At 39.4% G+C, this 16,160-nt stretch overlaps 1 protein-coding gene across 2 annotated transcripts in view; it reads right to left on the bottom strand.

Annotated features, from left to right (window-relative positions):
- The window catches only part of vps13b (vacuolar protein sorting 13 homolog B), a 394,105-nt gene that overhangs the window by 187,300 nt on the left and 190,645 nt on the right, over positions 1-16,160 (bottom strand). For both annotated transcript variants that reach the window (XM_014010833.1, XM_014010832.1), the window contains exons 25-26: positions 12,901-13,104; positions 1,879-2,050 (exon numbers count right to left, since the gene is read on the bottom strand). In XM_014010833.1, the coding sequence (XP_013866287.1) occupies positions 1,879-2,050; positions 12,901-13,104 (376 nt within the window). The remainder of the gene's footprint in view (positions 1-1,878; positions 2,051-12,900; positions 13,105-16,160) is intronic.

The following is a 16,160-nucleotide window of genomic DNA, read 5'->3' as shown; positions in this document are numbered from 1 at the left end:
GATTAGGATTATATTAAATATACGCCAACAAAACACAGGACCACACACCCAACATCTGTCTGCTCACCTGAAAAATAAATGGATAAATACATAGAAGGCATATATAAAAATACACACATACCCATACATATATAAAGATATACATACATACATAAATATTGTCAGTATATACACACATGTTCACAACTGCTCACAAACGGGTGTTCTGATCCGGGGGTTCTGACAGGTCACTGAGTGTGTATATATGCCTATGTGTGTATATACTGACAATATTTATGAATGTAGGCATGTATGTATGTATATCTTTATATATGTATGGGTATGTGTGTATTTTTATATATGCCTTCTATGTATTTATCCATTTATTTTTCAGGTGAGCAGACAGATGTTGGGTGTGTGGTCCTGTGTTTTGTTGGTGTATATTTAATATAATCCTAATCCCTATTTCAGTCTTTCTATCTTTCTAATTACTTCTCTCTCTGTTTTTCTCCCTCTCTATTTTCTCTTCACAAAAAAAACATAACGGTGTGGAGGGGATGGCTATAAGGGGAGAAGGGAGGCCATCCTTAAGAAAAAAAAATCCTGCTGCAACTGTTGTCAGCAAAATCATATAAATTGTAAATTTAACATATTTAGGCATTATAATGAAACTACTAAAAATGGAAAATGCACAGAAACTGAAACTACAGAGCATCTAACATGTTGTGGTGCTAGAAAAACCTATAAATCTCAAACATCCTAACTCAAATAAATCACATTTGACCTTTTCACTAGAGCAGATAAGTACTGTGAACAACAGGCCTCCGCTGGTAGCTTCATGCACTTCTAACAACCACCTGTAAACTTGACTGGTTAGAACTACAAAAGGACAGTGGGTAGCTCAGGTGACCCCCACTCTGCTGGGCCGCGATAAAAAAAAACATTTACACATTTAAATCCTTCAGTTGGGGTCTTTGTAAAGTGGCACTGCAACGCTATGGTCTGAATTCCTCCTTATTGTAACTCCACAAGCCCCTCTTTCATCCCTTTTCTGATTTGTGTCTCAGATCAACGTGTTTTGAGGCTGTCTCTTTAAATCCAAATGAGGTACTTCACACCCCGCTCTCCTCCAGCTTCCAGAGCGGTCCATTCTAGTTTGATAGAAGTGTTTACAACTATAAAAATGAAGACCTGTCCATCCAGCCTCACATGTTGGAGCCAGAGTCGGACCCAAAGCCAGAGGAGAATGAAGACCACCAAACTGTAGTTGGCAATTCCAGACCTTATTTAGATGTTTAGTTGCAAATAATTTGATGTAATAGTTCAGAAAATGTAGGAAAATAAAGAAAAATGTATTAGTTCAAAAATATGACCCAAACAGAATATAAAGATACCTTCGCAGCACCAGGAGAAACTAAATTAAACTTTTCTGCCTCCTACAGACTCCAAGTACACAACAAAATGTATTGGCTAAAAAAGTGCATTTTTAAAGTTGTCCCCTTTGATGAGCTGCTCTTCTGACTGAATTTTAGACTTTTTGACAAAAAAAAATCTGTAAGAAAAGCTAGATTGTGAATAGATAGATTGTGAGCTTCAATTTTTGTGCTCACATCTGGACTACCACTATGTTCTTCTTTGGTGGTCGTTATGTTCTATCAGTCCCTCATCAATATTGTGTTTGAGGGAACCTCACCTAAAGTCATCATTGTTAGGCAATTTTTGTCTGCATGCTTTCCATTTTTCTTTTGATTTACATTATTTTATAAACTGTACGCTTCTCAACTTCAGCCATGGAAATGAATATTACCGTAGTGGCATGAGCCAAGACTCTGACACAGTTTAAAAGTATAAATGATGTATGTTCCTTGAGCATGATGGAAGAACAGGAATGATACCTACCTGCCTTTCTTGCAGTTAGATCAGGAGCAAACAGTTGAAAGGTGACCTTTGGTAACATCCACTGCATCCAGACGCTAACCTTCCCACTGGTTCCCTCAATGCTGCTAGTTTTTTGCTCTAAAGTCACTGTGTCGGTGAATGGACCATCATCTCCAGCAGGCACTGAATCCCCCTAAAATATTAAAATGAGATCTGTTTAAGGAGTGAGGTAAAATGGTAACAAGGCACAAGAATCTGAAGACTGTATAATTACTTCAGTAAAGCAACCATGAAGAGCAGAGAAAACATGAATTATTGAGAAGGACAAATATAAACGTGATGGAACACTCGAAAAAACAAAAGATTAAAAAATTGTGACGTTTGCGTTGCAGCTGACTAGCTAAGCGAGGGTGTCCAACCATGTGTTTGGTGAACGTGCGTTGTCGCTGTGTGTGTAGCCATAACAAAGCAACAACCAACAACTGAGGCTTTCAGTGCACAGATGACATCAGTGTCTGGTGAGCAGAGCTCCACGCAGAGCGGAGCGACGCAGGGGGTGAAGGTGGCTGTGGGGTGGGGTGGGGGCACGGTGCAAAGCTGTCATTGGTGTTAACCCCAGTCTGAGCCACCAGAACCCACATGGCCTTTCACTCAAGTGCGGCAGGACAGACACATCTTGGATCCTGGGAGAGAATGGGAAGTGAAGACCAGAGTGGGGGCAGATGTGTGTGTGTTTGTGTGTGTGTGTGTGTGTGGGGGGGGGGGGGGGGGGGGGTGCAAGCAGGATGTGGTGAAACAAACTGCCTTCTGTGAGCTCTAAACTCATTGCTGAGGGTTTGTTTGGCAGGGCTTTGACAGCACTGGGGACATTTTTTTATCTCTTTTGCTCTCTCGCTTGTACATCTGCTTTTCAAACATGCATGTATGTGGCCAACTGGGAAAGTAAAGGGGGCTGCAAACAAACACTAAGACTGTTTGCAGCTTTGGCACTGCAGGGTTTCACTTTTTCCACAGCTTCTCCCATGGCAGTGTGGTAATGACAGATTGTGTCATGCTTATTGAGCCTGGCTGTGGTTGTTGAGGAGGTTATCAACCATCTCAATTAGAAACCTCACAGCTGCTCGGGCTGATTACAGTGTCCTAAAGAGCATCCAGATGAGGAAACTATGTCCCCTTTCCACAGCTGGGGGAGGGAGGAGGGCTCCACACTAATTTGCAAATTTAATTTAATCACACACTTGAGGGTGGCTGAAAGCAGAGCACAATAACAGCGGATGACAATAATATAAATAAATTAAGGATTAAGCTGATTCAAAAATAGATTGGGGACCACTAGAGACTGATGGAAAGCATGTGCTCAGTCTACGAGCATTTCAGTTCAGGAGAAGTAAAAGAATGGACCAAAAACAAAGACTTGAATTCAGTGAAATGAGTTTGTGGAAAAATAAGGCAAAAACTAATCATCTTTGCTGTGTATATACATTACAAAACAAATATTTGTTTAGCTTTTTTTGCATTTCAGTCACTGTTATGGGTTTCCAACACAGCAACAGTGACTGTCAGAGTAATATGAGCCCAGCAATGATGGAGTTCATTCAGTCTCAATGAGAGGTTTTACTGTCAACTGTCATTTCGGGACTAATCATTGCTGAAATGGAGTCAAAACAAAAATGTATTTGTGTGGCTGTGTGTGTGTGTGTGTGGTTAGGACTGTTTAGTTTACAGTTCTGGTCAGTCATTAGGATTAGTCTCTGTAATGTCATGCGTGGAAACAGGAGCCAGCCGCTGGCTCTGTGGGAAGTTCAGGCCACAGCGCGCCGCCGCGTGCTGACACTTGAGCATCGGACACCTGACAGCTCCGGTTTCCCACCAAGAACAGCTGCTGTCAATCTGAAACTCTTTAATACAAACTGATTTTATGAGGGTCAGAGGGAAGAGGAATGATGGACATCTAAGAGTCATACAGGCATCTCTGAAAGCACAACCACAAAAACGGTTTTATTGATGCTTAACTTGTGACACTTGAACCAATTTAAAGAAAATAACGAATAAGTTTCAAAAAAGTATATTCTGGAAACGTGTGAGAATCAGTATTAAATGTCCATCTACTGCTGTAGAGGAAACAGAAGGTGGGGTACCTGCAATACAAATTATTGACTGACTTGCAGCAAATTTAGGTTCATTTTTAGGCAAAAGTTTCTTGAACTTTTGGCAGTGAGGATTTGATAAATGTGGGATCTGTCGTGTTCATAAGCTGCCCGATCAGGGCCCCAAACAATCACACACATTCTGAGAGGGAAACATTTTCCCACACCTCCACAAGCCAAGTTGTAAAGTATACAGTTTAATTCCTGGGCCTCTGTGCTGTAAACGGGCTGAGGATCCGGGTTTATTTTCTCTGCAGCGTTTGTCTTTCCTCATCAGAGAGACTCAAACATTGGAAGACTACAGCAGGCTGGGAGGTGTCAAAGAGAAATGGACAAAAAGGATGATTATAAAAAAAAGAATGCAAAGAGAAAACACAGGACAGGTGCGAGGTTGTGAGAGAATCAACAAAGCTTTAAGCAAAAATTGCTTGAAAACACAAAGCTGATTTTGTGTGTGTGTGATCTGAGCAGTTTGGACTGCTTATCAGAGCATGATGTTGTCTACTAGGGTTCAGGAAAATGTAAGAGAAAAATACAAATAAGAGGGAAAAAATAAAAAATGATGAAAACAAAACAGACAAAAAGAAATCCCTGTAAAGCAAACACAATCATATTAAATAAAAATTAATTAGCTGCTAATTTGACAAATACTGTCAAGGTGACTAACACGTGCCCATTCAACTTTGATGGTTTTATACCAGTGAATAATGTGAATAATAAAAAGTCAAACTGAGTATCAACATTATGTATTACACCTTAATGTATTTAATAAAAACTGATATTGTAATTAAACGTCAACCTATAAGTTTTTCACCAGTCATTGCTGATATTTACAAATCAGGTCAGCCAATTGTCGATTTACAACACATATTTTTGATTTTTTTTAAATCAGTATGTATTTTTCATTTAACAAAATACAATATGGCAATATTTGCTTAACTTAAACACATATTTAAAGACCCTTAAAAGATCTTGTGCACTTAATACAAATTGAGAAAACTAAACTGTGTACACTGTGAGCTGGTTGAATCTTAATTTTCTTACCTTGTGATTGATTAAGTGACCTCCAGGCAAGGCTGACAGATAATTTTTGAAAGCTGGCCAATATCTGCCAATTAATTTGTCTCTCTTTATCCAGTTGTGTAAGCTATGTATGAAGTTTTAGGTCCATTCTTATGACTGTAAAAGTAACTGTTGCTACTCATCAACCTGAGAAGTGAGTTAAAATCATTCAAGTCAGTTGTTAATCTGAGGAATAAACCCTGTGGTGTGTGGGAATCTCAAAAACAACTCTAAAAACATTCTTAAACAAAAAAAATTAAATGAATGAATGTTGTATGACTTTTTTGCAAAGCTGGCAACCAAACTGAATAAAATACAAGACATCTGGCACAAAGTCCTTTCAACACTTAAGTATACATGTTTGGAGATCACACAGCACCATCTTTGGTAAAGACCACACACGGCAATGTAGAAAAACCTCTGGCATCTGTCAAGCACAGTGGAGGAGGGATGATGATCTGGGCTTTAAATCATCAAAACACAGTGATAATCTGTTTACCAAAGTAGAAAACTATGGTACATAAAGGTGTCTCCCAGTGACAGGTTATTAATGGAAGACATATGACTTTTGTATCATTTGCATTTCTCAATAAGGTCAGATGTCTCCCATTGAACCAGATTAAGACCAACAACAGGCTAATAAACCAAAGCACAGCAGTAACTCTACAAGAGAACTGAAACAGTAAAATTGAAATGTATTACTGTAGTACAATCAAAGTCTGCACTGCACAGGAATTTAAAGGCTTTAGTGTGGATTGTCCGCAAACCTCAGCAAATTAAACCAAGGGGTGTCCAATCCTGGGGTCAGATTTATAAAGGATTGCGTGGAAACCATACTAAAAGTGAACGTACGGCCAAAAGGCGGAAATGGCTTACGCCAAAAAATAATTCAGATTTATAAAACCGTGCGTACGCATGTTTCTGCGCAYCTTTCCTTTATAAATCACAGCCACACGTCAGAGTTTGCGCACAAGGTCCCGCCTCAGGTTCTACCCTCTACACGCCCACATTCAACCATAAACAGTCAGTGTAAAGCACCTCATGAATGTTAAGATGTATTTAAATCAATCAGCTGATCAGTGTCAACAAAAGTGATTGGTTCAGACACGCTCCGTCGTGAGTCTGGAGGTTGACAGGTGCTGACAGCTGCTCACGTGAACAGAATGTTTGTAATTGACACAGATTTTCCCTCATTTTGCTTTAGAGTAATCTAACGATTTTTATTTAGAAAAACTCGACTTCAAATTAATTTTCTCACAGAGCCTGCAGGACGATAAAAACAATAAAAATTAAATTAAATAAGTCAGATAAAATTAGAAATAAGTCCACCGCTCTTCTCCTCGTCCTCACCCACTCCTGCCTGCTCTGTTATCTGTGGCAGACCCCCCCCCCTGCGTACACACACACTCACACTCACGCACGCACGCAAGCAAGCAAGCAAGCGCGCACGACAAATACGGATTTTAAATGTGAAGTTTTATAACATCCACACTGGCGAGGTGGATGCGCCCTGCGCGTGTATCCAAAGCGTGACTTTTGCTGTCCTGCTGTTCTTGTCGGGGAGGGGTCTGTGGGTCAGGGAGGAGTCTGTGGGTCAGGGAGGGGTCTGTGGGTCAGGGTCGTCTGAGGAGGAAGCAGATGAATGGAGTTGCGCACGGGAACTTTTTTAAGATTTAAGTTTTTTTCATTTCAAAGGTCCTTCTGGCTCAGCAGCAGAAGCATAAATGTTACTGTTAAGAAAGCTGATGATAAAGTTGAATAAAAATCTAAGTCTGATGAAGGTAAATTAAATATCTGACAGTGATCATTACACAGTGTGGCTCTAATTCCTCACTTCACCATCTGTGTCACAGTTTCACGTCTCCAAAATGAGTGTACGCATGGGTCAAAGCTGGCGTGAGGGACCGCACATTTTCAGGTCAAGTTTGGATTTTATAAATCACAACCTTGGTGTGAAAAGTGGTGTATGCAAGTTTCTGGGCTCATATTGTGCGTACGCCAGTTTTATAAATCCGACCCCTGGTCCTTGAGGGCCACTACCCTGCATGTTTGACTTGTTTCTCTGCTCCAACACCTGATTTGAAGGAATGGGTGATTAACTGGAGAACTTGAAGAGGTGATTCAACCATTGAATCAGGTGTGTATGAACAGAGGAACAGGTAAAACATGCAGATTGGACACGTCTGAACTAAACCAGTGTTGTAAAGTCAGACTTCCACAATGGTGTGAAAGCTCAATAAATACTAACAGAAAACTGTTACAGTACTTCAAACTGATGTTTTTGATCCATTTTCTCACTTTTGATTGAGTTTATCTTAAATAAATTACAACTGCATTCTATTTCATACAAATAAAACTATGGATTTTTCCAGTTCAATTTCTTTCTTTTATTTTATTTATTTTTTTAATTTTCCAAATTTCTTTTTTCTTCTTATTGGAGTTTGCACATGCAGCTACTCTGAAAAAGGAATGGGGGGTGTGAGGCTGTTGGAGGAGGAATGCTGCCACTACTGCTGAGAGTCATCAAAACAGCTCCTACAACCTTGCTCAATCACCCAGCCTCCCAGAGGACTAAACACTTCTACCAGTGTTTGTGCTTTTGTAAACAGGGACAAGTGGACTGTCAGGGGGCCACTGCCGTGTTGTTACTGGCTCCACTGCTCAGTACATTTGAAGGACTGCCACTTTCATGCAGCCACAAATGACGCAAGAACACATGTTGATAGCACAGAATCAAATTCAAACATACTTTTTAAAGTTAACTAAGCCAGTATGTTCATTATTATTTAATAGGTTCATTATTATATACACTGTATATTTTTATTTAAACATATTTCTATTTTATATATGCTTATGCCACTCTATATTGTACTGTATGTATTTTAGACAGACACCAACAGCCAGAAACAAACACTATGTCAACACACTTGGCTAATAGAGCTGATTCTGATTATGTTCTTGGAGTGCGTGTGTGTACGTGTGGAGAATAGTCAAAAATGTTTAATCTGAGCTTGCTGCTAATGCCTAACCATTGGCCACATACCAGTGGTCTCAGGGCTGTCCAACCTATTTTCACTGAGGGCCACATGAGCATTATGGTGGCCCTCAAGGGCCATTTGTAATTAAATTCAATGTTGTGTTTAACCTCAACTAAACAGGAAATGTCACGTTCCTTGTCTTGTTGCTACAACTGAGCACTGCTAACAAAAATAAATGAGCTCTACATGGTATTTTCTACATAGAAACAGCACTTCAACACGTCCTCTTATGAACACTGTAAAGTTCTGCGTGTACGACTGACTAAATGTGAAAAAATAATACAGTAAAGTAAGAGTAAGTGTTTTACTCACTGTTGAGTTGTGGTGAGTAGCTGCTGTCTTGAATTCTGAACTTTCAGAATCAGAATCATTTATTGTCATTCACACACAACATCAAGACGCAACACAGAACAAAATTGATGAAACTTTCTCACTTTTTAACAGGGAAATCCCACTGAAGGGGCATTCTAGTTTAAATTTATGACTTGTAAGTGGGAAACTCCCACTTCCCAACTGGGCGGTAGCAAAAGCAGCTGGCAAAAATGCAGCAAAATGGAGAATTTACACAGCAAATTTGCACACTTGCTGGCTACTTTTGAAACCCTGCGCACCTCTACATAGTGGTGGGATGCCATTATTTTGCAGGTGAAATAATCAACATGCATTATGGGAGATGTAGTTTATGGTCAATGCTGACTTTAAACCAGTGTATGCTTATTTTAAAGACATTAATACACTTCTTGAGCTCTACAGGCCATATAAAATGCGGTGGTGGGCCACATTTGGTCCAGGGGCCTTGAGTTTAACACATTTTGTCTAAATGAATGTTTTACATCCTGTCTTCCTCTCTTAGACATGAACATATAAACTTTGTCAAATAATAAAGTAGGTATGTAAGTTCTCTTATTCGCCAGAACTGAAGGCACGGGTGTAAAAACACCTTCTGCTGTTCAAACTTAGCTCAGGATAAGCACCTCCCGGGCATAAAAAAGGAAAATACCATTAGCTGCTGCACCCTTGACAAACAAAATGTGACTCTTTTTTTAATTGGCTTCCCACACCACTACATTCTAAGTGGAAAACATAAATACAGGTTATAGTTTTACAAAATTAAGAGAGAAGTTTATACTCAATCAAGCCTCTGCTTGAACGAATCAAACAGAGCTCACATCCTATCAGAGTATCTGCTCCGGCTGAGTGAATTATGTAAAAAACACAAACACTGATGAGATTTTTCCAGCTTTGAAAATTATCTCTAAACAAAACCAATTTAGTGAGACAGATCACATTTGTTAGCACTGACTCAACTACTCATAACAATAAAACAATGTTTGCACTTACAATCATAAATCAGCCCAGGAATTGTGTACACAACTAAGGCTTAAATATCCTGCGTTACTGCATGACTCATAGTATCTGCTGAAAAAAAAAGACAGATGCTGGCAGGGTCAGGTTTTTAGGTCTCTTAGTGAAACGCTGCATCACAGCAAAGGCAGAAAGCTAAGAAAATACAATGAATGGTAATAAAAAAGAAGGGACTGTAGGGCAGTGCCTGAAATTCACTTTTGAACTGGGGGGGTGGGGATCCCCCCTTACATATTTCAGAGTGGGGGCGATTATTACTTACCAGGATAACTAACGTATATATGCCGCTTTCATGTCTCCTTCTGCCCTACTAGTTGTTTTATTAGCTGCTCTCTCTTGCCCTTTCCATGTTACATCTCCTCTGCTTGATCTCTTTCCTCACTTAACACTGCGTAAGGAAGAAAATATTTTTAATCATGGAAAACCTTCTGGGGGGAAAAATTCTACTACTTGTGAGATAAATGGAGGCTAACATTGACATATTCTTACCTCACATTGATGAATTTATTACTGTCCCTTTGAATTTTCGTCCCTAGTGGTCAGCTGCATCAATGGCTCTCTCTTCTCTTCTTTGTCCCCATGTTCTATCCTTTCTTGGGCTCAACCACTTTTTTGGGGAAAAAAATCTTAAAACTGCTCCCATGACCTCTGTCTCTGCTGACTTGGCAACAATCTAAACTATTTACACTGCTGTAATTTGTTGTTTTTTTAACTATATCTCGACTGCATCATTAATACTTTTTGCGCTTCTTTCTTCTGTCTGGTCTCCATCCTCTCTTATATCCSCRATGTTTGTCTCTTCATCTGTAACTGTTGCATTTTATTTAAATCCAGCTTCTCAAATAAACAGTTTCTGGTGGCTTGGCATGAAAAATGATATCAACTATGTACATTGATGTAATATTTTAGCTCTTTCAGCTGCATCATTGTAATAATTCTTTTTGGTGGCTCATTCTTTTACGCTCTGTTTGGTCCTGTGTCCTCTGCTTCATCTCATTCCATTTGATAAGAGCTCTGTTAAAATCAAACTGCTCTTGGGGAGGGCCAAGCTCTGAAATCAGCATCGGATTGGTGATATTTGTGTTATTCAGTGAATTTCTGAATCTTGTTTTTATCCTGTTTTGGGTGCTGAATYCACGTTCAGGGTGAAATATTATTTMTCTTAGGGCCTCTTTGGTACTTTCAAMCATTGGTTGGACTGTGGAGAAGTCCAGATCTTCTCTTTGAAAATGTTTTGAGAGAAGAACTACGTGCATCAGCACATCCTTCATAATGTAACAGAGGGGCCACAAAGTTCAACCGTCTGACAGCTATTAGTAGATTTTTGGCTTTGTCAGCATCTTGACCATCAGATGAAACCACTGTGGCTCCCTGCCTGCTGTAAACAACATGGTGGTCAGAGACACTTGGAGTAGGTAACATCCGGCTTTCGGAAAAACTTTATAAGTCAAAATCTCCCCACAGGAGAAGTATTTTTCTTATGAAAAGTTAGCTTGCTGCTAGTCACCCATCAGCTAATGTTAGCAATCACTTAATCTTTAGTGCTGATATTTATTAGAGTTATTCTTAAATCTGTTAATCCAGGCATAATCTATTTCGGTCCTCGAGGTCCGCAGCCCTGCATGTTTTACTTTATTCCCTTCTCTAACACCCCTGATTCAGTCAGTGAATTACCTCTTCCAAGTTTTGCAGAAGCCTGAAAATCATCCATTCATTCAAATCAGGTGTGTTGGAGAAGAGAAACAAGTAAAATGTGCAAGGCTGCGGACCTCGAGGACCAGAATTGATTATGCCTGAGTTAATCTGTATTTTAATGCTAAGATTGAGTTCCAGACCACTCTGGTGATATTTATTGATTCCCTGTTATAATTTACATTCATAAAGTCACTGATTATTTTTCTAATTTAATCTACTAGCTTCATAATTTACACATTATTTTCTTGACTTTTAAAGCTGATTAAATTCAGGTGGCAGTAAAAAACATATAATTTAATCCATTTTCATGTCTGTTGATGTAGGAGCTACAGAGAGACAGAGGCAGCAGGTAGGACAGAGTGTCTCAGGTAAGAAATGAAGGTGATGGGCAGGTGTGAAGGAAATCTAAAATATTCTAGTCAGTTGTGTGAACTTAATAATATAATGAAACAAATTACTGATCTAAAGACAATCTACAGCATGCTTAACATTTTATTTTATTTTGACCAGTATTAAAGTGATAGGCTTATTTAAATTTAACTTTTATTTCTAGAAATTGGTAGAAATTAAATAAAGGTCCATAAAATCTGTCAATCCATCCATCATTAGCTTTCTAATCAGTTCCAGATAATTTGTCACATTAATCTGAGCAATAACGAAGTTTAAAAACAGGACGATGCAACTACTTTAATGAAGAATATGTCTCCAGTCATTAAATCAGGTGTTTATTTATGTAGGTAAAAGCTTCTTTAACAACCTGTTAAAATACACTAGAAATCAAGAAATAGCTTCTAATTTATTCAAAATTTTCTGGGGGAGGACCCCCAGACCCCCCTCCAGTGTGTCCTTAGTTTACACACATTATGACTTCTTATGTGAGATGATAAACCAACACACCTGTAGAGCTCCACCTGTGTGTCTCTGTATGAAACTATGGCTGTTTGTGAGTTTAAAGGACTGATACAGTACATGGTTGAATGAAGGTGAACATAATCTCAGTCACCTCATTTATGTTTTGGCCTTATTCTTAGCAACAACAGAAAAACCTGGTCGCACAACTGTGGGTGCGTCAGACCCCGTTCCCAACGGTGCGTCCCCACCAACTTTCAGCACAAAGTTACTCCCCTGCCAGAGGGTTTGGGTCAGTCCCGGCGACATCATTGGTATCAGCAACGCTTCCAGCTTCGGTTCTAACTTGTGATGTTTTTTTGGGAGCAGGTTCATCTTCAGTTGATGTAACATTAGAATTACGTTTTAGCCAGCGATCCATGTTTAGGTTTCCGTCTCAAATCCCGAATCATTAAATCCAACAACTGCTGTATTGTTAGCAAAACAGTCATAAGGAAGTGAAGAAGAAAAAAAGTGTGCGCCAAGTCTGTGGTGGAAGTGTCCGTCTTTGTCTTAAGTCCGATGTAAACGTCCATTTTAACTTCACTGTAATATTGTATGAGGGAATTTCACGCATTATGRAAACTAAATTTGCAGGAATCAATCAAAYAATGCGCAAAAACCGCAATACCCACAATWCCCGCAGCGAATTTCARGCMCTGGTAGGGTGTGCTGTATAGTCTGTGAAGGAAGATTTAATATTGAGTACACATAGGAGGGAATAAAAAAAAGATAATTGATCACTTTAATTTAAGAGTAAATTAAGTCCTGTTAGAGGCAAACACATGCAACAACATGCAGGAATTCCTGTTTCTAAGAACACTGATTCAACGAAACAAATAACAAACCTCTGTGGGTGATCCAAAGTCTGCAGAGGGGCTACAGGTGCTGGTGTCAGGGAGGGCGGTGCCAGCACTGCTGCGCACTGGGGAGGATGGAGCAGCACCAGCAGGGGGGTCCTGGATGCTGGAGGCCTGACGCAAAATCCCGTGTTTCTGGAGACGAGCCCATGCAGAGCTCCAGCTGAGGAAGAGCTCATATGAAAGCTGAACCTGGAAACAGACGAAAATACAGAAGAAGTGATTAAATCCCAGATCTTGAATAGAATAAACACACAAGACTAAAAACTGCTTTGTGAATAACTTCAACCTTTTTTAGATGCTGCTTCATCAATTTGAACTAAAAGAAGAGTTTTGAGCACAAATCTAAAATAGGACACACAACAGAATGAATATGGAGCACCTTATAAAACAAGAACACACCACAAGATTAATTTTTGARCCTCCACTCAAATGTGTGCATGTGCCAAGGTCTGACTCAAAATGCTGCACTTGGGAGTTCTCATGACTTCTAGAGCCATTACCATGATTTAACTTGGCAACTTTGTAGTTRCATGACACTAAACCTAGTTAAAGTTGAGGGAGAGGGAAAGCAAAGAAAGAAATATGTAGAAACAAACTACTACACATTCTCTTTTGTCTTAACTTCTAACAAAACAAGGTTTTAGAAACATGTTCATGTATTTTTGAGTCTTGAAAACTTCAGCATGCTCAAACACGTGCTTCACTGTAAAAACATGTTATCCTTAACAACAATATCCCAAAAGAAACACCCACAAAGGAAAGTTAAGTTGTGTCACTAAACCCATCTGAAAAACTCACCAGGACTAGGAAAAACCAAAGGCCTGCTGTCAAGTCTTAATTATTTATCATGTGTTCAGCTTTAAATAACAACACAACCAAAACAAAGTGGAAAACATGACAGGAGTTCTGGGGAATATGAGGTGATGCTTTCAGTTATTCATGAATTCACAAAAAAAGGAGAAGAAAAGTAACTTTTGAACAGCAGCTATTCTCTGGATGTTGTACAACAAACTATGTCTCCATGAAAGCCAACAAATCAAAGAGCCTCAGGGTGCTCACACACAAAAACRCCCTAAACAAGATTTCTACGCTCTAAATGTTTGTTCTAATTTTTACAACTCAGTACACACATGAACTCATAAAGCACCTATGAGGTGGTCTTTCCTAAATCAGCATAAATCAAATGAAAAGCAGCGCAGTACATCACAGCTGAGTCATTTCAAAGATGTCCGGTCAGAGCATCTAGTGTCGACTCAGTCGCTGTCCAGGCTCTGGGCCAACAGCTGTCTGCCATACCCAACCAAACAGCACCGCTGGCAGGGGAGGTACAGCACCATGTCCCCCTCTTCGAGAGCCTTTCAACCTGGAACTCTGACCAAGCACAACAAAGCTAGCTTCACATGGCAGCAGATGTGGAACAAAAGAATAAAGAATGTTGGGCAGAGGATACAAGAATGGGGTGTGCACTATGAGACTGTTGCACAACTTTTATTTCCACACTTTTGATTGAGTCGTGGACCCAATTTCAATGTGAGACCCTAATAAAATTGATGTATTTTTTCACCTACTTTCTCAAAAATGGTCTTTACATTTTAATTTCAGTATTTTGTTCAGTCTACACATAGAGTCCCTACTGTTAAGCAATGTGCTCTAGTGTTTTTACAAAGCTGTTTTATAAATATTAGCTTCTTGAAACAATTAGTAAGAGAAGTGGGTGGGAAAATGAAATAATTATTTGTTTAATTTAACCAGGCAAATCCTTTTGAGATCACAGATCTCATTTGCAAAGGAAGCCTGAAGGCAGCGTAACACAAATGTTTTGGACTGTGGGAGGGTACCAGAGTACCCAGAAAAAACACACAAACATGAGGGAAACATGCAAACTCCAAACAATGACCTCAGTTCCAAACCAGAGATTGAACCCTGGACTTTCTTGCTGTGAGGCAACAGGTCTAACCACTGATCCATCATGCTGTATCATCCAGCACCAAAATATCTCTTAAATCTCTGAACAAATGAAACTTGTAATAGCAATCACTGGATGTAATAGGACTCACCTGAGTCAATATGGCTGCCACAACCAGCAACACAAAAATAGCTATAGTTCAGTTTTACAGATGCTGACCTAAAAYTTGAAGTGGTAGTAGCTGAGATTGATCCCCAGCAAATATTCTAAGTGCTGACAGATTCGACATCTTAATTTAAAAATGTTTGACAACTATTTACGATGAACCCTGTCTATAAATAAACCATAAACCACTGAACAAATCAGAGGTACATCTACAACTAAACTTTGAAGTCCACCCAATTCATGATGGCCACCGCAGCTAATCAACATTAGAAAAAAATAAAATGGTTCAATTCAGTTACTTTTATAGAACTGAGTCTAAAATTTAGTGCTAGTAGTTGAGAGGCACATTGACATCTTAATATCTTAATCCAAATATAGGGCAAAATGTTATTATCAAGGTTTGACCAAGATAGCCATAACTMCTGGTATGTTTTTTAATTATGATCTTGATAAAAAATTCTAGCTTTATGAAAAAGATTTATTCAGAAATGCTAGACCTTTAATTTGTCTTTTTTGTGGACAGTGGACAGATGGTAAATGGTAAAGGGCCTGAACTTGTAAAGTGCTGTATCAAGTTTCTATGGATTCCAAAGTTCATCACACTACAGACATTCACACACTGATGGTGGTAAGCTACATTGTAGCTACCGCTGCCATGCACAGATGTCACTGGACCCTCTGACCACCACCAGCAGGCATGGCAGGTGAAGTGTCTTGCCCAAGGACACAAYGATTGAGATGGAGGGAGCGGGGCATCAAACCAGCACCGGTTACAGAGCGACTCTCCTAACCGCTCTGCTACAGTAGTGTCAGTGGGTATTCTCACACATAGGGTTGGGCAAGATTGTACGGTGTGCAATTAATCATCAGAWAAATGGTCATCAATTAATATTTGCCACTTTGCAATTACTGCAATTAATGGCATGTGATGGTGATGTACTTTTGTGTGTGATGCACTCTCTACTATACTATACTATACCATAAAACGTGCATCTGAGCCTGACATATTGTCAGGATGCCTAACAGTCGTTTATCTAAATGCACAGTTGAAGAAAGACAAGTTAGTTTGAATTTGCCAACATTTTCAGTGACTCTGAATAAATATGGGAATTGTGTGTGTGTGTGTGTGTGTGTGTGTGTGTGTGTGTGTGTGTGTGTGTGTGTGTGTGTGTGT

The sequence above is a fragment of the Austrofundulus limnaeus genome, unplaced genomic scaffold (genome assembly GCF_001266775.1).
Source record: "Austrofundulus limnaeus strain Quisiro unplaced genomic scaffold, Austrofundulus_limnaeus-1.0 Scaffold74, whole genome shotgun sequence".
Taxonomy (NCBI): Eukaryota; Metazoa; Chordata; class Actinopteri; order Cyprinodontiformes; family Rivulidae; genus Austrofundulus; species Austrofundulus limnaeus.
This window is presented reverse-complemented; position numbering and strand designations above follow the sequence as displayed.